The sequence below is a fragment of the Rhineura floridana genome, chromosome 6 (assembly GCF_030035675.1).
Source record: "Rhineura floridana isolate rRhiFlo1 chromosome 6, rRhiFlo1.hap2, whole genome shotgun sequence".
NCBI lineage: Eukaryota > Metazoa > Chordata > Lepidosauria > Squamata > Rhineuridae > Rhineura > Rhineura floridana.
The window spans coordinates 108,224,627-108,248,192 of NC_084485.1; the positions used below are offsets into that span (position 1 = coordinate 108,224,627).

Genomic DNA, 23,566 nt, shown 5'->3' on the forward strand with positions numbered 1-23,566 from the left:
CCCTGTTAGCATAGTGACGGGTAATGGGAGGTATGGCGTTGTGAGGAGGACATGCCGGTTGAGGGGAACTCGGCCCAGACAATTGGTGGCTGTACCGTGTTCCGGTCCTCCCCACATCCACAGGATTGCTGGTAGTTCTATCAGCCAACTCTCGGATCTCCAGTTGCTGCTTCTTAATGCCAGATCGGTAAATAATAAAGCTTCCCTCATCCATGATTTAATTGTGGATGAGGCGGCCGATCTGGCGTTTATTACCGAGACATGGGTGAGCGATCTGGGAGGCATTAATCTCTCCCAGCTGTGCCCACCTGGGTACTCGGTTCAGCATCTGGGTAGATCCGAGGGTCGGGGAGGGGGAATCGCTGTGGTCTATAGAAGTTCCATCCCTCTCATTAGGCACCCTATCCAGGTAGCTAATGGTCTGGAGTGTCTCCATATTACGTTGGGTCAGCGAGACAGACTGGGAATACTGTTGGTGTACCGTCCACCCTGCTGCCCAACAGCCTCCCTAACTGAGCTGACGGAGGTGGTCTCGGGTTTGGTGTTGCGATCCCCCAAATTTATGGTATTGGGGGATCTCAACATTCATGCCGAGACCGCTTTGTCTGGGGCGGCTCAGGACTTCATGGCCTCCATGACAGCCATGGGGCTGTCTCAATTTGTTACTGGCCCTACGCATATTTCGGGGCACACTCTAGACTTAATTTTTGCTACTGGAGCAGGGGATGGTGATCTGGGAGTGAGGGATTTTACATCTATTCCTTTGTCATGGACAGATCATCACCTATTGAGGTGTAGGCTCACAATGTTTTCTCCCCTCTGCAAGGGTGGAGGACCAATTAAGATGGTCCGCCCCCGGAGACTAATAAATCCTGAAGGTTTTCAGAAGGCTCTGGGGAGTTTTCCGGCTGATAAAACTGACGCTCCTGTCGAAACCCTGGTCAATCTGTGGAATACGGAAATGACCCGGGCAGTTGACACGATCGCCCCGGTGCGCCCTCTCCTCTGCAGAGCTCAATTGGCTCCGTGGTTTACCCCGGAGCTAAGAGTGATGAAGCAAGAAAGGAGACGGCTTGAGTGCAAATGGAGACGAACTCCCGACGGCTGTGGTCTTGCACTTGTGAAGATCTCTACCAAGCTCTATGTGAAGGCGGTGAGGGCAGCGAAGAAGCAGTACTTTGCTGCCTCCATTCAGTCATCTTCTAACCGCCCAGCGGAACTTTATAAGGTTGTTCGGGGACTTTTACACTCTGGTCCTCAGAACGCAATAATACCATCAATAGCCCACTGTAATGAGTTTGCGAGACACTTCCAAGATAAGATCACAAACATCCGCCAGGACCTTGACTCCAATATTGTAGCAGTTGAGCCTAATGAGGTGTCCGGAGCACAGTCCTGTCCTGTTTTATTGGATGAATTTCAGTTGGTTCAGCTCGAGGACGTGGACAAGGTGCTTGGACAGGTGCGGGCGACCACTTCTGCTCTGGATCCTTGCCCCTCATGGCTAATAAAAGCTAGCAGGAACGGAACAGCCGGATGGGCCAAGGAGGTGATCAATGCCTCTTTACGAGAGGGAGTGGTACCACCCTGCCTGAAACAGGCGGTGGTGAGACCGCTCCTAAAGAAACCCTCCTTGGACCCTGAAAATCTTGACAACTATAGACCGGTAGCAAATGTTCCGTTCCTGGGCAAGGTTTTAGAGCGTGTGGTCGCTCACCAGCTCCAGGCTCTCCTGGATGAAACTGATTATCTGGATCCATGTCAATCGGGCTTTCGGCCGGGGTTTAGTACAGAAACAGCCTTGGTCGCCCTGTATGATGACCTCTGTCGGGAGAAAGACAGAGGGAGTGTAACTCTGTTGGTTCTCCTTGATCTCTCAGCGGCTTTTGATACCATCGACCATGGTATCCTTCTGGGGCGACTTGCGGACTTGGGAGTTGGAGGCACTGCTTGGCAGTGGCTGTGCTCCTACCTCGAGAATCGTCTCCAGAAGGTGGTGCTTGGGGAGCATTACTTGAGTCCCTGGGTACTCCAATATGGGGTCCCACAGGGTTCAGTTCTGTCCCCCATGCTCTTTAATATCTATATGAAGCCGCTGGGCGAGGTCATTAGGAGATTTGGAGTGCGTTTCCAGCAATATGCTGATGATACGCAGCTCTACTTCTCCTTTTCATCTTCCTCAGGTGAGGCTGTTAATGTACTAAACCACTGCCTGGCCGCGATAATGGACTGGATGAGAGCTAATAAACTGAGACGCAATCCTGACAAGACTGAGATGCTGTTGGTGGGGGGGCTCTCTGCCCAGATGGTTGATGTCCGACCTGCCCTAGATGGGGTTACACTCCCCCTAAAGGAGCAGGTCCGTAGTTTGGGGGTCTTATTAGATCCGCTCCTGTCACTGGAGGCTCAAGTAGCCTCGGTGGCACGGAATGCGTTCTACCAGCTTCGGCTGGTAGCCCAACTACGACCCTATCTGGATAAGGAGAACCTTGCCACAGTTATCCATGCTCTGGTAACCTCTAGATTGGACTACTGTAATGCACTCTACGTAGGGTTACCTCTGAAGATGGTTTGGAAACTTCAGCTGGTGCAGAATGCTGCGGCCAGAGTTCTTACAGGGACAAAAAAATTTGATCATATAACACCTGTCCTGGCCCAGCTGCACTGGCTACCAATATGTTTCCGGGCCAGATTCAAAGTGTTGGTTCTTACCTATAAAGCCCTTAACGGCATCGGACCGCAATACCTGGCGGAATGCCTCTCCCGCTATGTACCTACCCAGTCACTGCGCTCGACGTCGAAGGCCCTTCTCCGTGTCCCAATGCATAGGGAGGCACGGAGAACGATAACTAGAGCTAGGGCCTTCTCAGTGGTGGCCCCCGAACTATGGAACGCCCTTCCTGATGAGATACGCCTGGCACCTTCTTTGTTATCTTTTCGGCACCAGGTAAAGACCTACCTCTTCGCCCAGGCATTTAAAAAATTTTAAAATTTGAATTTAAAATTGAAAAATTTTAATTATGTTTTATTGTGTATTGTATTTACATCCACTTGTATTTTAACCTGTTTTATTATGCTGTACACCACCCTGGGAGCTTATTGCTATAGGGCGGTCTAAAAATGTAATAAAATAAATAAATAAATAAATAAATGTATATCTACCTCCACACTAATGTGTTCATGCATTCAGGTCAACAGAGTGCTCTCATCGTCATGCTGGAAAGAGGGTCATGATGGTGGTGGCATTCCATTTACAGAATTCTCACTATAGGGAGGCTCACCCACCCCCCACTGCTCTATGTTTTCAGCAGAAGGCAAAGACCATTCTATTCTCCCACACTTTGAACTCCAAACTGAGTGAATGGGCAGAAAAATGGCAAATGCAATTCAATATAAACAAGTGTAAAATTATGCATATTGGAGCAAAAAATCTTAATTTCACATATACGCTCATGGGGTCTGAACTGGCGGTGACCGACCAGGAGAGAGACCTCGGGATTGTAGTGGACAGCACAATGAAAATGTCGACCCAGTGTGCGGCAGCTGTGAAAAAGGCAAATTCCATGCTAGCAATAATTAGGAAAGGTATTGAAAATAAAACAGCCGATATCATAATGCCGTTGTATAAATCTATGGTGCGGCCGCACTTGGAATACTGTGTACAGTTCTGGTCGCCTCATCTCAAAAAAGATATTATAGAGTTGGAAAAGGTTCAGAAGAGGTCAACCAGAATGATCAAGGGGATGGAGAGACTCCCTTATGAGGAAAGGTTGCAGCATTTGGGGCATTTTAGTTTAGAGAAAAGGCGGGTCAGAGGAGACATGATAGAAGTGTATAAAATTATGCATGGCATTGAGAAAGTGGATAGAGAAAAGTTTTTCTCCCTCTCTCATAATACTAGAAGCTGAATGTTGGAAGATTCAGGACAGACAAAAGGAAGTACTTCTTTACTCAGCGCATAGTTAAACTATGGAATTTGCTCCCACAAGATGCAGTAATGGCCACCAGCTTGGATGGCTTTAAAAGAAGATTAGACAAATTCATGGAGGACAGGGCTATCAATGGCTACTAGCCATGATGGTTGTGCTCTGCCAGCCTAGTCAGAGGCAGCATGCTTCTGAAAACCAGTTGCCGGAAGCCTCAGGAGGGGAGAGTGTTCTTGCACTCGGGTCCTGCTTGCGGGCTTCCCCCAGGCACCTGGTTGGCCACTGTGAGAACAAGATGCTGGACTAGATGGGCCACTGGCCTGATCCAGCAGGCTCTTCTTACGTTCTTATGTTCTTAAGAGCTACTTGCTGTCTATCCAGCCTCTTGCTGTTCTTTCCTTATGCTCTCTCTTTAGTAGCTAATGCCATGTACTCCTCCTCTTCTTAACTCTTAGATAAAATTAGCCACGAAGAAGAAAGTCAGATAAAAAAAGGGTAGCTAATGTGGTGCTCTCCATATGCTGCTGGACTACAATTCCTATCAGCCCCAGTCAACATGGCCAATGGTGAGGGATGATAGGAACTGTGGTTCAACCACATCTCATTGGCCATCCCTGGGGTAGAGACTCAGCCAGCAGCTTATGCTTTCCCATGTGTGTGTTATCTATCCCTTCCAGCTTTCTCTGCCTGTTGATGTGGAAGCCTTCGGGATGGTCAACAGGTGCCATTCTCACCTGGCTCTAAGGCCAGAATACAAAGATAACCCTGCATGTGCTCTAAACATTTCCCTGCATACACACTATGCCAGTTTTCTTTTCCATCTGAAGATGTTCACACTGTGTCTGAAGCCATTCTGCCTGGAGAGTCCCTCCGTCTTCAAGAGCAGCGAGGACACATGTGGCTTCATGAAGAAGGAAATCTTGAATGGCCCTGGCAGCACCTGGACCTCTGCGGTCCCAGCCTAAAGTGATCTTTTGAAACAAGATTTTTGTTTCTGTTTTTAAGTGTTTAAGAGTAGTCTTCTAATTAACTGGAAACATGCACTAATATACTAACTTTTACTGAACTACTCAAGAACAAATGATGCCTGAAAAAGTAGTAACAGAAACATAGTAAGCAATAGCTTTATATCAGGCTCACTCTATGGTGCCATTTGTGAATAAGAATGTCTCAGTGTAAGTATACTTAAAAGCCCAAGCCCTATGTCAAGATAACAAGTATATGCAGACCTAATCAATCCATGTCACCAAAAGGTCTCCAGTAGTGTTTAAATGGGTTGCTGCTGTATTACTGATAGTGAGTCATGTTTATTAAGACAGAATAAAGCTCCAGTTTCCATTAATACTTCTTCATCAGTCATTCCTAGTGTTAGATGTCTTGAGCATGAAACAGTCTTATTTTGCTTCAAATGTCACTTGAAAATGCTAAGTGCCTCATTAGATGGCATGATTCTCCTCTAAATAGCTTTTATTCAAACGCCTTGTGACCAAGGAGTCTACTCTTCCATATTATCAAGATTAGCCAATGGTTTCTCATTTATCTGTATTCCATGAACAGACAAAATCTACAGTTCAACAGCAATTCGTCAGAACACTGGCTTCCCACTAGGAAGTTGCAGGCTGCTCTCTGCTGGGCAGGAGGGAAGCATAAACACCTTTCTGTGATCTGCCACATAGTTTAGTCTGAGTGCTTGCACTAAGAAATAATCCACTAAGATTGCAATCCAATAAACACTTATCTGGCAGTAAGTCCCACTGAACCCAACTGAGCTTACTTCTGAGTAGACATGCATAGGGTTGTACCATAAATCAGGCTGCAATCCCATGCACACTACTACGCCGGTCAAATCAGTTGCTTCAAGTTAACACACCTATAAACGCACAGTTAGAGGAAGTTATATTCCCCTTTGTGTTATTAAGTTTTCTTGGAGAAGGCAGGCAGGCAGACAGGCAGGCAAGTAAGAGAGAATTCTTGTTACAGGATATCCTGATATTAGAAAATATTGGAAAACAAGAAGGGGAGGTTTGCAGCATTACTAGGCAAGTGCAAAATGTAAATGAGAGATACCATAACTGTATTGAATGTTGCATTGCCAGAAGGCATAATCACTGTACAATTCTTTAACTAAAATTCTGATCTCATTTAAGTTGAGGCTCAAGACTTTTCTCAGTCAGGATTTATATTGTCATGTATCTTTAGAACCAGAAGGAAGAAGGATGAATACTTTAAACAAAATAAATTAAAAGGCAAAAAAACCACCCTCTTCCATTAAGTGCAGGGTGAATACACAAGGATGAGGCAGTTTAAAGGTACCACTATGCCAGACTGACCTATTTCTGCTTTACTCCTGCATTATAATATTAGATATTTAAAGAAACAGATTGGGGGGTGGGCTTCTAGCAAGTGGCGCAAGACATTCACTAACTGGAGACCAAGCTGAAGGTCTACTATGATTCCATAAAACCATGGTCTAAAAGTGTACCATTTACCTTCCATTTCCTCCCTCCTCCCAGTATTCATTGAGTTTTAGCTCAATTGTTCAATCTTATTTTCATGATGCCTCATTCTGTGGGAATCATTATTCTCTTTTGCCCTTCATGTTCTGTTACATGGCATCTACGATAGCTGTGTAGGCAGCAAATTCTCATCTCTTTTGCTCTTCAGGTTTAAATTGCCTCCAATGTATCTCTCAACTCTGCACAGATGAGAGCATTTGCTACTGAATTTCTCTGTGCTTTTAAAACATTAGATGCCAGCCAGTTGGTCAATGACTGGCTGATATTAGATGCCAATTAGGGAAGTGCCTACAGTCAGATGAGATTTTCATGCGATGCAGGCTGTTCAGTGAGAAGAAGACAGTTAAGGAATCTGAAATGGAACATGCCATCATGGGAGCCATTATTTTGCTTCACTCTCATCTGCTGCTCTATTAACAGGTTACAACTGTCACAGGAGACTCTTTAAATCAGGATTAGAATATCCCTCCAATGTAAATAAAATGAAGCAGCCAGACTGCCCAAATAGTTGTCCTCTGTTTTCCAGTGCCTCAACAAATTTACAAGCAACTCATTACTTGATCCACAATAAAAAACATCCTTGCGACTAATTATCGAAATGCTGGTTGCTCACCTGGTCTACACTCACTTGGGCTGCTCAGTTTCACTTGTGTACAGTGGACATGAGCGATGGGTCAAGAAGCAGTAACGAGTCAAGCAGCTAATAACGACAAACCTGGAGTAAACAGCATTGCTACTGTCACTTGTGAGAGTAGCCAGGCAGCCCAATCCTATGCTTGTCTACTCAGAAGTAAGTCCCACAAAATTCAATTGGACACTCCTGAGGAAGTGTGCCTAGGAGTGCAGGCTTTGTGCATATTGCATACCATATCGTGCTGTTGCATTAATTGGTTAACTCTGGATGCTGTCACAATGATTTATGACAAGTGTGGTAACAACTGCATTAACATACATTATTAGTAATGCCATGGCACCAAGACATGGTAGTAAATGAAATAACTCCCAATTGCTTTCTCTTTTCTTTTTTTGCTGGAGAATGAAAGAACAGTATAGTTGTCACTGTTTAACCACTGTATGGTGTCACAATGTTAAACATAAGCCAAGGAGACTAGGGTTCAAATTCCCATGCAGACAGCTCTTTTCTGTCAGATGAACCAGTATCACAGGGTTGTCATTAAGATAAAAAGGGGGAGAGAGAATCATGTATGCCACCCTGAGCGCCTTGGAGGAAGGGTTGGATAAAATGTAATTCAATAAACAGATGAGTTTAACTTGGGAGTGAGGAACTTGTGGCCCTCCAACTCCCATCAGCCCCAATCAGCATGGCCAATGGTCAGGGATGATGGGAGCTGTAGTTCAACAAGATGTGAAGGGACACAGGTTCCTCACTCCTGAGTTAAATCTTAGAGAAACTGGAAAGAAATATTTGCACACCTACCAGCCCTGATCTCTGAAGGTGACGTCTAATCCTGGTGTTGCTGAAGAAGCCTGCCAGGTGCTTGTCTGTTAGGCTGTTGTAATTCGCAAGGAATCTGAAATCAAAATAGTGACTATAAATAGCCATTTAAAAAAAAACACAGAAAATTGTTTATCTTAGAATGCAAGGGATCAAAAAACAAACAAACCATAGTTACCTAGGTTACTTTTTTCAGGATTAAGAGAGGCTTTGTGTTAACCTGTCCAACCTGATGCCCTCCATATATTTTGGATTACAGTTCCCATCAGCCCCAGAGGTTGGGGAAGGCTGCTGTATGCTTTGACCTGGCAATTGGGTTTGCTGCAGGTAAACCCTATTTCCCACAACTGGTGTGTTTAAGGTGCTTACAGAGCTACAACAATGTGTAAAGACCTGCCCTGGCCCAATCAGGGTGGTGTCTGCACAAGGGCATGTAAAGATGTGCATCTGGTTTTGATACTTTGCCAGCCTGCAGTGGTCAAGGCATAGCAAATAGGAGCCTAAGTAACTCCACTTCTAGATGCCAAGCAAGGCAAGAAAATTTATGCCATCTCATCCTAAGTGAATGTTGTTATTAACTCAACCTTCATCTCCCCCAACTCTCTTACTGAGTGTTAATGCTATAGTTTTAACAGGTGCACATGCTATCATGATGCAAATTATGGTAAACAAAAAGAGCTCTCTCAGTGAGAAAGGGCGGCATAAAATATTCTCTTCATTAAAAAAACTGACAAAGACCAAAGACTTACAGGAAGTTTATTTTTGGTTTCACAGTAATCCCACAGGTAGCCTACATCAGATAAATTAAACTTTAAGCAGACAATTTAGTTTGACGTGTTATGCCTAGTGATTAAGCACTGGCACTATAGCAACTGCTTTATCTTACTTTCTTTATCGGGTAGTTACATTTGCATCTGAAACTGCCAGATTACAGCAATTATTCCAGGCAATGATTGATAATGTCCCCTGACACTGGTATGTTGCATGAATAGGGAGGGGGAGGGGGAGGGGGGAGTACACCTATGCCAATACTTTTATTTACTTCCTTCTCAGTATTTCATGGCCTAGATACAAGTTAAAACACAACTCAGATGTCGCAGGGAAGGAGCAACCTTAGCAGCTAATTCACTGAGTTCTTTTATGTTTCATTTCAATTGTGGATAGTCTACTTTTAGCCAAAACACCTAATTGAATTATAGGCTCAAAGGAGCACTTACTTGAAAAGCCAACTATAGGATTGCAGTGCCCAATAGAATAAGTAACATGCTCAGAACCTCGTTTTCTCACATTAGCAATTATTATTACTAATTCCAAAAGAGATGTTAGCTAGCTATGGACATTCTCACTTCTGACCTTTGGCCATACACCTGCTGATGGCGGCCCACAGATGATGGCCCAGGCACTTTGTGTTCAACCTGGCTTCCTCCATGAACATTCATGGGCTAACAGTTACTGCCCGGGTCAGATAACTCAAAGCTGGCTGGTATTACCAGTTACATTGTATACACAGGGGCTCCACTGTGTACACAGAGCTCCACACAAGCATCACATTCTCTTCAGTATCAGAATGCTTGATATTCACAGGGTATGCTTGTAGGGAGGAACCATTCCTCCCCACTGGCTAGAATGAGGACAGATCCAGATCCAATAGAACCCTGAGTTGCTTTGCAATTCTATGTGCCTATAGTTTCCATTCTGTTAATGATATGTGTACCTTTTGTTCAAACACATACACACACTATGGAAAGCTTAAGCCAGGTTTCCATTTCCAGGTGCTAACAGCTAACTATGCTACAGATATTATTTTTTCAGGACTGGAAAGACCACAAGCAAGCAACACTCTTCTTATGTTACCTACTCTTGACATTTCATGGAACACTGTTTACTGCAAGCCTACTAACCATACCCAATTGTAAAAGAGAATAAAACATCTTTGGAAGGGGGAGAAGGGGGGAAACATGTAGAATGTAGTAGAAGCGAAATGTGATCTTATTTCAAGGTAGGTATAGTGAGTATATGTAGTGCAAATAACTGAAGAGGATGCTTCTAATGTGTTTGTGAGATATAAACTGATCTCACTACCTGAAATTAGATTGGTATGTTTAGAAGACTTTTCCTTCATCTCACGGGCCCAGCTGACTTCATGGAGAATGCAAAACATTTGGGGTCTTGGGAGCCATGTGACACAACTTCATAGCTCCCAAAAAACCTTCAGAGCTCTGTGGCAGATCTACATAGCTCTCAAAAATTAGTCTGTGTCCATAAGGCTACATTTATACTCACAAGTCTCCATGTGCAACCACTTTGTCTAATGTGACCATAACCTCTGGTACAACTGCACATCCAGTAGTGGCACAATGTTAGAAGCAGTGGATTGTCTTCAGTTACAGGATCCTCAATTTTTGACACTTTACTTCACTTTTGATCCATCATTGATCCTAGCCACAGGAAATAGACTCTACATCACTGATAAGAAGTGGCATTTCACTTGTGCACTGCTAATATTCTGGCATCCGTTACAAAAATGGATAAGCATCTGAACAGACCTTTCAAGGAAAGTTATCACTAACATCTCTGCCTCTCTCTCTCCTGCTCTCACTCTAAACTAGAAAAATAGACTAATAAAAATAAGTACTAGCAAGAAAAAGGTTTCAAAAGGCATCAGTGACATTTCCCTTAGAAAAGAAAAGAAAAGAAAAGAAAAAAGGACACAGAAAAAAACAAGTTGGTAAAACTTTGTTCTAACAGACTGACTTTTTAGTCCCAGCAGAGCTATAGAAAATAAAACTGATGAACTCAGTAGTCTGCAGGTTATTGGAAAAAAGGTGCAAGATTCACACTGTCAATTAAAAGCAGTTGTGTTGCCTTGCCAAGGCTTCTTCCAACGTTAACACCCAAGTCGGGATGAGAAGATGCTCAGTAGTACTGACCATATACTCCATGCCAAGGTCCTAGGTAGGTTGAACATATCCTTCTGACCTACACAGATCCTTTTGCTATAACAAAGACACGTGTGTGAATTATTCTTTTCACCATCATCTGTGTGTGACTTTAAGATGTGAGTGGGGCAATCACAGGGCACGAACAAAATTTAGGGGGAGGCAGAAAACAAACTTCAAGTACAGTAATAGATGCCCAATTTTTTCAGAAAAGAAGAAAGTGTTCAGTCTCATTCTTGATTATGTCTCCAAGACACACTTTTTATAGACTAATTTTAAAAGAGCTCAGTGTTGCCCACACAGTTCTTTCTTTACATATTTATAATGAAGCTCCTATAGCCAATCCTCTTAGGGCCAAACTAGATGAGAAACCATTTCATACAATTAGCAATTGGGGGCCCTGATCTGGACTCAGATGTTGGGCATAGGAGGGCTTTAACCTATTGCACCCATTGTTACCCTGACCCAGATTGGATCCTCCACACATACTATTTGCATGGGAAGAAAAGCTTCCATTGGAGTAAATGGGAACTCCATCCCAAAGTAAATAGAAGGCATACCCCCCCCAGTCTAGATCATGACCTAGTGGAGGGCAAAGGGTTAATGCTCTCCTACCCCCACTTGGGTCCTGATCCAGATCCCACACGACATTTACTTTTGAAAGGCCTTGCTCTTCTATCACACATACATCAATTACTTCCTTTCTCAAGCCCTTGTCACTACTAGTGCCCTACTACAGAAAATTCTGCCACTATAGGATCACTTCCATAGGATCTTTTAACCTCATTTAAGGAGACAAGAATCCATGCCCATATAACCTCTCCCACTCAATCCCTGACCAAACTAAGAACAGCAATGTGAACCTAGTCACACAACCCTTTTAAACATAGTTATGTGTAACTTTCCTTCAATTTAGCAGGCTTGGGAAGCCAGTGAGTTCACATTAAGAACTGATGGCAGAGGAACTACTTGACTCTGTCCTCTCTCCAACCATTTCTCCACTCAAAACCTACAGACATACACGCAGTCATACTCACACCAGTGAGAAAGCAGCATGGGAGACCCGTTTTTCAGTAAAATAGACAGAGGGCTCATCCAGACGACTGGATAACGTGTAACATGATCGCTTTGTGTACTCATATTTTTTCGGTGGTCCATATGATGTCGTGTATTTTTGCACATTTTCGCGCCGTTAAATCCGCTTTGGCATTACAGTGAAAAACCGGTAATCATCCGCAGCAACAATGGGCGGTCAGATGCAATACCACACTCTATAGAGATATGGGCAGTCCATGAGCGGACCTTGGGCATTGCCAAAAACCCCTTGTGTCATTACCATCCAATCATGTTTTTTCACTTTTGCGCATGTGCGCAAATGTACTGGAAACCCCTTCTGTTATTACAGTCCAATGTATTTTCACTTTTGTGCATGTGCGCAAATGTGCCAGGGAAAGCCCGGGGAAAAGTGGACCAATCGGACCCCTGGGATGTGCTCCGTAGATGCGGAAATGTGCATTTGTGCAGAAGCAGCTGGGCAGTTTATGCAGCCACGCTGTTGGTAGGGACATCTTTACTTCTGCACCTCTGCGCTGATAGTCTCAACGGTTTCGCTTCGGTGATAGTGGAGGCTAGATCACAGCGGGGAGTGTTGTTTGGCTCCATAAGGTAAGTTTATTTTTTAGAGCGCCTACAGGAGAGCCCGTGCAGCCCCCCTCTGTGCTGTGGGCTGGCTGGAGAACTCCTCGGCCCATTGTTGCTAGACCATTTCCATTTTGTTCCCAGCCTCTGCTTTTTTTCTCTTTCTAGCTGCAAAGGCTAGCAGCTAATAGAGCAGGGCTAGTCTGTCAGGGCCAACCTCCACTGAAACAGAGAGGAGAGCATCCAAATACCTGAAAGTCCCAGACCAGCCTTTCCCAACCTTTGGGTCCCCAGATGTTCCTGGGCTACAGTTCCCATCATTCCTGATCATTGGCCATGCTGGCTGGGGCAGATGGGAGCTGGAGTCCAACAACATCTGGGGACCCAAAGATTGGGAGAGACTGTCCCAGGCCATGGAACACTTGGATGTGCCAAGCCAATCTCTCCCCGCACCTTAATACAATCTGGGCAACACCCCCTGCCACTCATTAACTGACAACACCAAAAGACCTGTGTGCTCTTAGGTCTTCTTTGCCTGCTACCAGTTCACCCATCAAGCATCTATGAGCCCCTTTTCAGAAGGCAGCTGTGGTATCTTTGCCCTTTTGTTACCCTGAAAAACCCTTTTCAGTAGACCCTTTTGTCTTTCTGTTTTCTTAAAGGTACAACTGCCTGAAGATCCCTGTGCTTAGCGTTTTTGAGGGGCGACTCTTGGATCTCCTGGCTGTGGGCCTGTCTTTGTGCCTGACCAACCTGCATTCCTGCCCAGTGCATGCCTTACCGTGGCCTGGGAATGCTTTAGGTCCCCACTCTGGGATTAACCCACAGATGAGGATTCTCTCTCTCTCCCATCTCGCCAACTTCAGCAGACTAAACACAGGTAATCATTGCCTTTTTCCTTCATCTCATCTGCTCGCTCCCTACCCCCCTTGTCTTCTTTTGGGATAACCTTCCAACTAGTATTTCTGCTAGGGTTCATCATTAGAAATGGAATGAATGAAAAAATTTATACTTCTTTTGTCTTTTTCCCAATAAAACTCCTTTTCAAGGTTAAGTTCTGAAATCTCGACTCAGATTTCCCTTCCCAGAAACGTATGGAGATGCTCCATTTCCAAGACTAACATTCCACGGTCTAGACTAACATTAAAGGGAAGGGCCATTGCTCAATGGAAGAGCATCTGCATTGCAAGCAGAAGATCCCAGATTCAACCCTCAGCATCTCCAAGTAGGGCTGGGAATCTCCCTCGTCTGAAACCCTGGAGAATTGAGCTGTTGCCTGTCAGTGTAGACCATACTGAGCTAGAGGGCCAACAGTCTGACTTGTTATAAGGCAACTTCCCATGTTCCTAAGTTACCTGAGCTGTACTGCTGTTAATTTGGCAAATGTTCTAGTTTTTGAGCCAGCCCTACCAGACAGACAGGCAGCAGCCTGTCCTCCTGCAGGAATAGAACCTGGGCAGCAATGGGAAGAGGTTCTCCTAGCACAGTAATTCCCCCCCTCATTTGTTGTTCCTGAGGGACCTATTCTCCAAACACAGAATAGGTTTAGCCATACAGAGCCTGAGCATTACCTGCTCCTATCATTATTCTGTTTAAACTCATTGCCTCCTGTCAGTGTGTAATGCATAGCTTCAGCCAGAGCAGAGCTCCAGTCAGAAAAATGCACACTGAGGTTGCCATGTGACCATCAACCATCACGGCCTAATCATGCAAAAATGCGGAACAATAACAGTGTTATGGCATTATCAAACAAAAGACCTGCCCCTTTGCAAGTTATGATGCAAGATCCAAATATACTGTCTGCCCTTTACTTGTGTCACAGTACATTATGTTCTGTAAACAGTGTTGTCTATCATAATAATTTTTATGACCGATTTTATTGATTTGAAAGTAGATCTGAATACAGGCTCCATAAGTGTTTAACATTATTTTTAGAAAACAAATCTTCATGGTTAATTGTTCATGGTGTAATTAAGTTAACAATGGTACACCCCCAAAAAATCTGAAAATATCCTAGTTATTGATCGGTAGAATCAGTCATAGGGAGTTAGAATCTCTGTCTTATATTGTACAATTGCATTTCATCGCCAGTTTTTCACTTAAGCTGTAATGAAAACCAACCCCAATGGAGATATTTTTCCAGGTTTAATAGCTTTAATACACTAACCAATCTTGCTTTATTTCCACTTGTGATAAAGGAAATCTTTCTTCTTTGCAAACAAAATAACAGCATAATCCTACATGTCTGCTCACTAGTAAACTCCATTGAGCTAAATGGAGTCTACTCATAGGTACATATACACAAGAGTGCAGCCTAAGTTTAACAGAAAACTAAATATTATTTATAATCAACCATAAAGAGTCCACTCATATGATAACTATTACCTGACTTCATGTAATATGATTTGATCATGGATGAAGGTGCTGATTTGATGTGCATTACCTAGACCTGGGTGGGTGAGCTGGTAAGGAGTTCATAGAATCATAGAATAGTAGAGTTGGAAGGGGCCTATAAGGCCATCAAGTCCAACCCCCTGCTCAATGCAGGAATCCAAATCAAAGCATTCTCGACAGATGGCTGTCCAGCTGCCTCTTGAATGCCTCCAGTGTCGGAGAGCCCACTACTCTAGGTAATTGGTTCCATTGTCATATGGCTCTGACAGTTAGGAAGTTTTTCCTGATGTCCAGTCGAAATTTGGCTTCCTGCAACTTGAGCCCATTATTCCATGTCCTGCACTCTGGGACAATCGAGAAGAGATCCCGGCCCTCCTCTATGTGACAACCTTTCATGTACTTGAAGAGTGCTATCATATCTCCCCTCAGTCTTCTCTTCTCCAAGCTAAACATGCCCAGTTCTTTCAGTCTCTCCTCATAGGACTTTGTTTCCAGTCCCCTGATCATCTTTGTTGCCCTCCTCTGAACCTGTTCCAGTTTGTCTGCATCCTTCTTGAAGTGCGGAGACCAGAACTGGATGCAGTATTCAAGGTGAGGACTACCCAGTGCTGAACAGAGGGGAACTAGTACTTCACGCGATTTGGAAACTATACTTCTGTTAATGCAGCCTAATATAGTATTTGTCTTTTTTGCAGCCACATCACACTGTCGGCTCATATTCAGCTTGTGATCAACGACAATTCCAAAATCCTTCTCATATGTCGTACTGCTGAGCCAAGTATCCCCCATCTTATAACTGTGCATTTGGTTTCTTTTTCCTAAGTGTAGAACTTTGCATTTATCCCTGTTGAATTTCATTCTGTTCTTTTCAGCCCAATGCTCCAGCCTATCAAGGTCCCTTTGAATTTTGTTTCTGTCTTCCACGGTATTAGCTATGCTCCCCAACTTTCATCTGACCTAGCTTTGCCCACCTGGATATTCGGTGCAGCACCAGCACAGGCTGCAGGGATGTGGGGGGAGTTGTTGTGGTTTACAGAACTTCCATCTCTGTCACCAGGAAACCACTCTATCTTGGAGCTGGTTGTGAGGGCCTGCACCTGGTGCTGAGACAAGGAGACAGTAAACTAGGGTGTACCGTCCACCCTGCTGCCTGGCAGCTTCTCTGACTGAGCTGATGGAGGCTGTCTCGGCTGTGATATTGGAGGAGCCCGGAACAATAGTCCGGGTGATTTCAATATCCATGCTGAGGCTTGTCCCTAGTGTTCCAGCTCAGGACTTCATGGCCTCCATGATGACCATGGGGCTGTCTCAAGTTGTCACTGGCCTGACGCATAGGGCAGGGCACATCCTCGACTTGGTTTTTGATCCAGATGGAGGAAGGGGTGGTCTGGAGATAGGAGACAGATGTCACCCCATTGTCATGGTCAGACCACTTCCTGATGAATTTTAGACTTATGGCTCTGATCCTCCCCTGCAGGAGTGATGGACAGATTAAGATGGTCTGCCCCTGGAGACTAATGGTATCCACTGGATTCCTGAATGCTTTGGGGGAGTTCCCCGTTCTAGGTTGATAGCACGCATGCATGCTACATGCGCGCATCTCTGCCATCAACCAAGATGGCAGCAGGGGCTTCAGCACTTTAGGGAAACCTCGGCCGCCATCTTCATTAATGGCAATGCTAAAAGGCAGGAGACAGGTAGGTGGGGCAAGGGAATGTAGCTCCAGGGGCCCTTGGGTCAGTGCCCCACCTGGCTACCCTTTAGAACCGGCCCTGATCACTGCACTCTGCAGGCTAGGAGGGCCTCCTGCAGATACCATGTTATCAGGAGGTCCATTCTGTACAACATAGGAAACGGACCTTTAGCATAGTGGCACCTCTCCTTTGGAATAATTTCCCCTTAAATATTAGACAGGCACCATCTCTATTATCTTTTCGGAGCCTACTGAAGACCTTCCTCTTTCAATAAGCCTTTTAAGTAGAGACCTTATCCCAGTCTGCATCTGTGTTGGAATTGCTTTTTAATATATTTTTAAACCTTCCTTTCAAAAATGTTTTTAAAAGCTTTTTAAAAAAAAGTTTTTAAAGATGTTTTGTTTTAATATGTTTTTGATGGTTATTGTGTTTTAATATATTTTGAAGTCTGTTTTTATTATTTTTTAAGTGTTTTAGTGCTTTTGTTTGCCACCATGGGCTCCTACTGAGAGAACTGGCTGGATATAAATAAAATAATGGAAATCCCAGCAATCAGTCCTTTTTGAATAGTTACAAATTTGCTCTTGTTCCTTTAAGTGCCACCTCTGAGACTGAAAACTGTAAAGGTACACTTGCTGCCAGGTAAAGCCATGTAAAGGAAATTTAGCAGGGCTCTGAGCACATGGCCTTTAACTGATCAAATGTCAGGTCACTGTTACAGTGACACATGGAGCTCAGATAGACAGATTTGAGATAATACAAAGGCATGGGGAGTGGAACAAGGATTTGGTTGACTTTCCAAAGTTATATATATTTCACAAGTTCAAATAAACTCTATTAATGAGTGAGTCTTTTCTAACCATCAATATTGGCTGATGTAGTTATGTTGTTGGTATATTGTTTGATCTTATATTAAGTTGTATTTAAATGACATATTATTTTACTGTATTTGAATTATATTCCTTGCTCTGGGGTTATGTGAACAATGAAGAGCAGGTTATAAATAATTTAAATAAACAAACAAATATTGTATTGTACTTATGATTGTAAAGCCTCTAACACTAATTGGCTGAGAAAGTGTGATAGTATAGAATGTTTGTGAACATTCTAACTTCCAGAAGCAAAACTCTTAGGAACTTTGCAATGCAGTTTCCGTGAGGAAAACAAGTTGTCTGACTGAGATGAAAAGTCAATTTAACATGGGACTTGGAGGCAGAATAAGAACAAGCAGGGCCAGCCCCAGGCATGCCGGGGCCCTTGGGCATCAGCTTCCCCCGGGCCCTGGTGTGTGTGTGTGTGTATGCACAAGCGCATACGCCCAACGCCCCACCCCCACATACCTCTCACCTGTCTTTTAGCATTGCCATTAACCAAGATGGCGACCACAGTTTCCCTAAGGAGGTGAAGCCTCTGCCGCCATCTTGGTTGATGGTACGCATGCATGCTACATGCGCACATCTCTGCCATCCACCAAGATGGCAGCAGGGGCTTCAGCACCTTAGGGAAACCTCGGCCGCATTCTTCATTAACGGCAATGCTAAAAGGCAGGAGACAGGTAGGTGGGGCAAGGGAATGGCGGGCAGGCAGAAGCTCCTGCCCTGCGATTCGCGCCTGCTGCCACGGATCGTGGAAGGTGAGTGGAGGGCCCCCTTAGGGGCCCCTATAGCTCCAGGGGCCCTTGGGCCAGTGCCCCACCTGGCCACCCTTTAGAACCGGCCCTGAGAACAAGACACAATGAGAACTAGAAAAAGGTCCTAGAAGACAGGGAGCCCAGAGGCATGGCAACCAAAGAAAAGATCCTAATTAAGTAGTAAACTGAATCAGAGGCCCTGAAAGAAGAACAGATGGAGCAGGAGACTTGGGAAAGGGTAAAAAAGAACAGGTATCTAAGTTAAGAAGGTGTTAATGACGGGGAGGGGGGCACTGAAGACATGTCGCAGTGTAAAGGTCAGGAAAGCCTGTAGAAAGAGTGTGATACGAAAGCTAGGACTTGGGAGACTGGCCTTGAGACTTAGAAGGTTAAAGGAACAGAGTAGCAAGTGGGTTGATAAAAATATGCATGGGAATGGTCAAGAGACAGAGCTGAAGAAGGGAAGAACTGGGGTGAAGACAGGTCTGGGACAAACCCCTCCACACAAGACTATGCATTATTGACAGGAAGGAAGCAAGGAAAGGTTTAAGGGCTGTGACTCAAGGCAAGTGATATAGGCCAGGGGTGGAGAACATCTCCAGATGGTTTTGGACTCCAACTCTCCTCAGCCCCAGAGAGCATGTGGCACGGTGAATAGTCAGGAATGATGGGATTTGGAGTCAAACAACATCTGGAGGGCTATAAGTTCCCTACCCCCAGTATATACCCTGATAGGGATATTGTACCTTTAGGAGTTACCCAGAAGGACAATTTTGCCCATTGTGGCTTTTATTTGTCACTACATCATTGTAACCTGGTGATTCTAAAAAGGCAATGATGGTCAAAAAGGTGTGTCTGAATGGCATGGAATTAACCAGACAACTTTTTTCATTGCAGGCTTTTGTTTCTACTGAACTTGAAAGCTGAACTAAATGTTCAGCAATACCACGTGAACAAGATCTTCTACACTGGAACTGTACCTCTTTCCAAGTGGGAGACTGCATTTTGAGTGCTCTCCCTATTTTTTATTTTATTTTAGAAAAATCTCACTGCACATAAATTACTAGCATATTAGAGAGATCTACTGGTTTTCTAAATTCAGGGGGGGTTATGTAGGCAATCATTCAAAATTGTGCACCCCCAGCAGCAGTCTGAAATGAATCAGATCTTGTATAGAAATGGACAGATCTACTGCTACCTCTTTAATTTTGCAGCCTTTTGACCACACTGTGTGTACCCCCCCGTCTCACTATGTATATTTTTGCTAAATGAGGATAGCACTTCATGCACTGACAAAATAGGCTGTAGCTCATGCCACAAAAATTATGCCACCTAAAATTATGGTATTGAGATGTTATGGGACTGTTCTGTTACTTTGGAAAACATGCAATTACTCTATCTCTGTTAAGGGGAGAGAGACTCGGTTTGCCATCAGGGGAGGCTGTTTCCACCTGCCTTGCCCCACCCTCCAGCCCTGGAGGCCTTCAAACGCAGCTTCTTTCGGAGGACTTTCTGGCCCTTTGGGTTGGGCTGTGGGGGTTTGGGGGATGGGGAGATTTTTGTATCAGCTTGGGGGTTAGTTTTTAAATATTTTTGCTTTGGCCTTGTTGTTGAGCTTTATGCTCATTATGTTTTGATGTACTGTATATACATATATTTTTTTAATTTAGTGATTATACTCTTTATTATGTGTTGTGTTATTGCATTGGATTATTTGTGTGAACAGCTTTGAGCACATGTATATCTGTGGAAAATGTGGTATATAAATAAACAACAACAACAACAATAATAATCAGGAAGATCTACAGCTCTCATCATAGCTTCCGTTCAGGTTTCGCTGAGCATCTCTCTCCCCATCCCTTGTCTAATTCAGTGGTTCCTGAATTCCCCCCCCCCACAGACCACTTGAAAATAGTTGAGGGTCTTGACAGGCCATTTAATGGTTTTTCTGCACATTGTAGCAATTGTAATGCACTGTGTTAGGTGCTGCATGGAATGGAGGAAGCTGCTTTATACTAAGTCAGACCCATTGGTCCATCTAACTCAGTACTGCCTACACTGACTGGCAGTGGCTCTCCAGGGTTTCAGACAGGGAGCCTCTCCCTGCCCTACCTGGAGATGTCGGGGATTGAACCTTGAACCTTCTGCATGCAAAGCAGATGCTCTACCACTAAGCTAGAGTCCTTCCACAAAATACATTTTTTTAACTGTATTTGTATTGCTTCTTTTATTTCTTATATTGGATTTTATTATATCACAATTGACATTGCATCAAATTCAAACTGTAATTCAATAAAATACAATAAAAGAAATACAAGAAGCAGTGAAAATACAATTAAACATTAATACAAACACTCAATTCACCAGAATGAAGCTCGCAGACCACTGCTGGTGCATGGACCACACTTTGGGAACCCCTGGTTTAATTCACTGGGGCCTTTTCTCCTGAATGGCCTTTTCAAGACAACAACATTTTCCAGTCTGGTTCAAACATGGGAATGATGGTGAAGCATGGACGTAGGAACCTATACAATAATAGCTACATTTTATCATTTGAATACAAAATGGAATTTTCTTCGGAAAGAATTGGGAATTTGAAGGCTCAAAAAATAGCAGCCTTGGATACATTACCCAATGATTATGTTAATTGTCTACAAGACATTGCCCTCTGTAGCACCAGAGTACACATGAGTAAGGATACAGACTAACAGCACAAGCTATACATGTCTACTTGGCAGCAAGTCTTACTTACTGGGCAAGATCCAATATTAGTGATACTTAGCTGGATATCACTGAGTTCAATGGGACTTACTTGCAGGTAAGTTGGTATGGAATTATAGTCTCAATTAATTAAATGCAAGTCATAATGAAATCAATGGGACATGTTAATCATTACATAAATCCCATTGATTTTAATGGCAACCAAGTGCAACTAACTTAGTCTGGATCCAACTCATAAATCCTGTCAGGTTCTCCAATCTTACATTGTTGTTGTTATGTGCCTTCAAGTCGATTACGACTTATGGCGACCCTATGAATCAGTGACCTCCAAGAGCATCTGTTACGAACCACCCTGTTCAGATCTTGTAAGTTCGGGCCTGTGGCTTCCTTTATGGAATCAATCCATCTCTTGTTTGGCCTTCCTCTTTTTCTGCTCCCTTCTGTTTTTCCCAGCATTATTGTCTTTTCTAGTGAATCATGTCTTCTCATTATGTGTCCAAAGTATGATAATCTCAGTTTCATCTTACATACTTACATACATCTTACATACTGCTCAAATATGTGTACACATTTTCTACCACAAAATAATATACCTCTCAGGATTTACCTGTTAACTGTTGTTCACTCCTTTGCTGTAGGATTGGTCCATCGTTAACTGAGCATATGAGCACTCCATGGATAGGATTTGTATAACAGTCCTTGTAGAACTACCCTAAATCCACCATTTCAATTTGGCTGGCTTACCATGGAGAAATACATGCCAAACACATGATGAATGGATTTGCCTTCATTAAGTTAATCTATATACGTAGTTCAGGGGCTGTCTTCACTACAGCATGTGTGCTTAAAACTTCCAGTCATTATCATCACCTGCCCAAGATCAAACCTTGTATGACTACTACCCAATGGCGTTCTAGCAAAGTCAGCGAAAAATGGTTAGCTGTAAATTCATTACTGTTGCTTGCTTTACATTTGATTTCACAGTTCCAAGAGAATTAATTAAATAACTCAAAAGTTATCTGTGTTGATGATGAATAGTCAAAGGCAAGGGTATTGTTGCATTTGTAATGCCAGAAACTGGTAATGGTTTTAATTTGAAAGCCCTCAGTTCTTTCTCCTTCAAAAAGGTGATAAATACAAGGGAAGTACAAGAAAGAAAAACTCATCACAACAGCAGGACTTAGAGCAGTAGTTCCCATACTTTTCCCCCTATGAACCATTTGAAAATTACTGAGGCTTTTGTTGGACCACTTACTTATTTGTTTACTTGTTGCAATGTGCTAGGTTAGGTGCTGTATGAGTTTTAATTGTTATTTTATTGTTTCTTTCATTTCTTATATATTGTATGTTATTGTATTCCATACAATTCAAATTGTAACACAGTAAAATACAATATAAGAATACAATTAAATATCAATATGAATATTTAATGTGATAGATGTGCCATTTCCCATCTTCCACCACAAATCCACAAACACACCGCAGATCATCCAAATGAAGCTTGCAGACCACTGGTGGTCCCTGATTTAGAGAATATCAGTTTTTCCACTTTTAAGTTGCACACAGGACATCACTGGTTAAATAGCAAGAGCTGTATCCAAGCAGGTAACCCAAAAGGAAGAAGATAACAGCAACCTTAGTTTGGATACAGCCTTTAATATTAAATTACTCCTCCCTGCACCCTGCCATGGTTCCTTTCTCAACGAACATGAATGTTCAGCTGTGTTCCCTTCGTTCTTATTCCTTTGCTACCTAAAAGTTCTCACTAAACATCATCATTTCCCCCTAACTGTCCTTCTTTAACTGAGGTTCAGTTCCTACCGCCTCCAACTCTGGCAGCCAAAGTGACGCATGTCATCATTATGCATATAAGCCTACCTTTCATTTTAAAAATAAATGGCATTTTGGTAATGGGATGAAAAGGCCTTAGATTTCTGAGGCACACAAATAAACAAACATACACCGAGGGGAACCTGAAAACAAACAAACAAAAGCATCTCAAGCTGTTATTTTAAAACACCCACGCACCCACACACACCAAATACAGTTCTACAGGTGCTGTCTTCAAGCTTCCCCATCCCACAAAAGTCCACTAAACCATCCATCCTAACCCATCTCCTGAGGCTCTGGAACCTTCCCACTTACCCAGGGTGAGGATGGTTCATTTTTGCGAGACGGGTTTTTGTTTTTTTTTAACTGATGCAAAGTGCAGCTTTTGGGGCTTCAGAGCCTTGTGCTTTTAAAGAACAGCGCTCATCTTTGAGACTGACTCGACTGATCCTCCTCGCCCCTTCCAAACACCCCGATTCGGTGGATTCCCCTCAGGAATCAGCAGGCTGAATCCTAGCCTCGCCCCCAGCTGACTGTACCAAGGCATCTCTTCCCGTTGCTAAGGGAAGGCCACGTGGTGATGCTTTGGAGGAGGTGGGCAAGGGGAAAAAACTCCCTTGGCCCAATCAATTAGGAGAATGGCTGAGGCTCTCTCAGCTGATAGGGGGACCGGTGCTGCCACTTGTGCTCTGTTGCAAGCCGGTTCCCCAGGAGCCTGTAACCCGACACAGACAAATACATATACACACAAACGCGCCACCGGTGCAGCTTCTTGTCCAATACGTAGACAGGAATTCGGAGGAGCTCGAGAGACAGTGAATG

The 23,566-nt window shown here is 43.7% G+C and overlaps 1 protein-coding gene across 1 annotated transcript in view; it reads right to left on the reverse strand.

Moving 5' to 3' along the window:
• ERICH3 (glutamate rich 3) overlaps window positions 1-23,126 on the reverse strand; it is an 89,431-nt gene extending 66,305 nt beyond the window's left edge. Inside the window, exons 1-2 of the mRNA XM_061630643.1 lie at window positions 23,060-23,126; window positions 7,881-7,974 (exon numbers count right to left, since the gene is read on the reverse strand). Coding sequence (XP_061486627.1) covers window positions 7,881-7,974; window positions 23,060-23,079 — 114 coding nt within the window. The 5' untranslated portion in view covers window positions 23,080-23,126. The remainder of the gene's footprint in view (window positions 1-7,880; window positions 7,975-23,059) is intronic.
• Window positions 23,127-23,566: the final 440 nt, after the last annotated feature.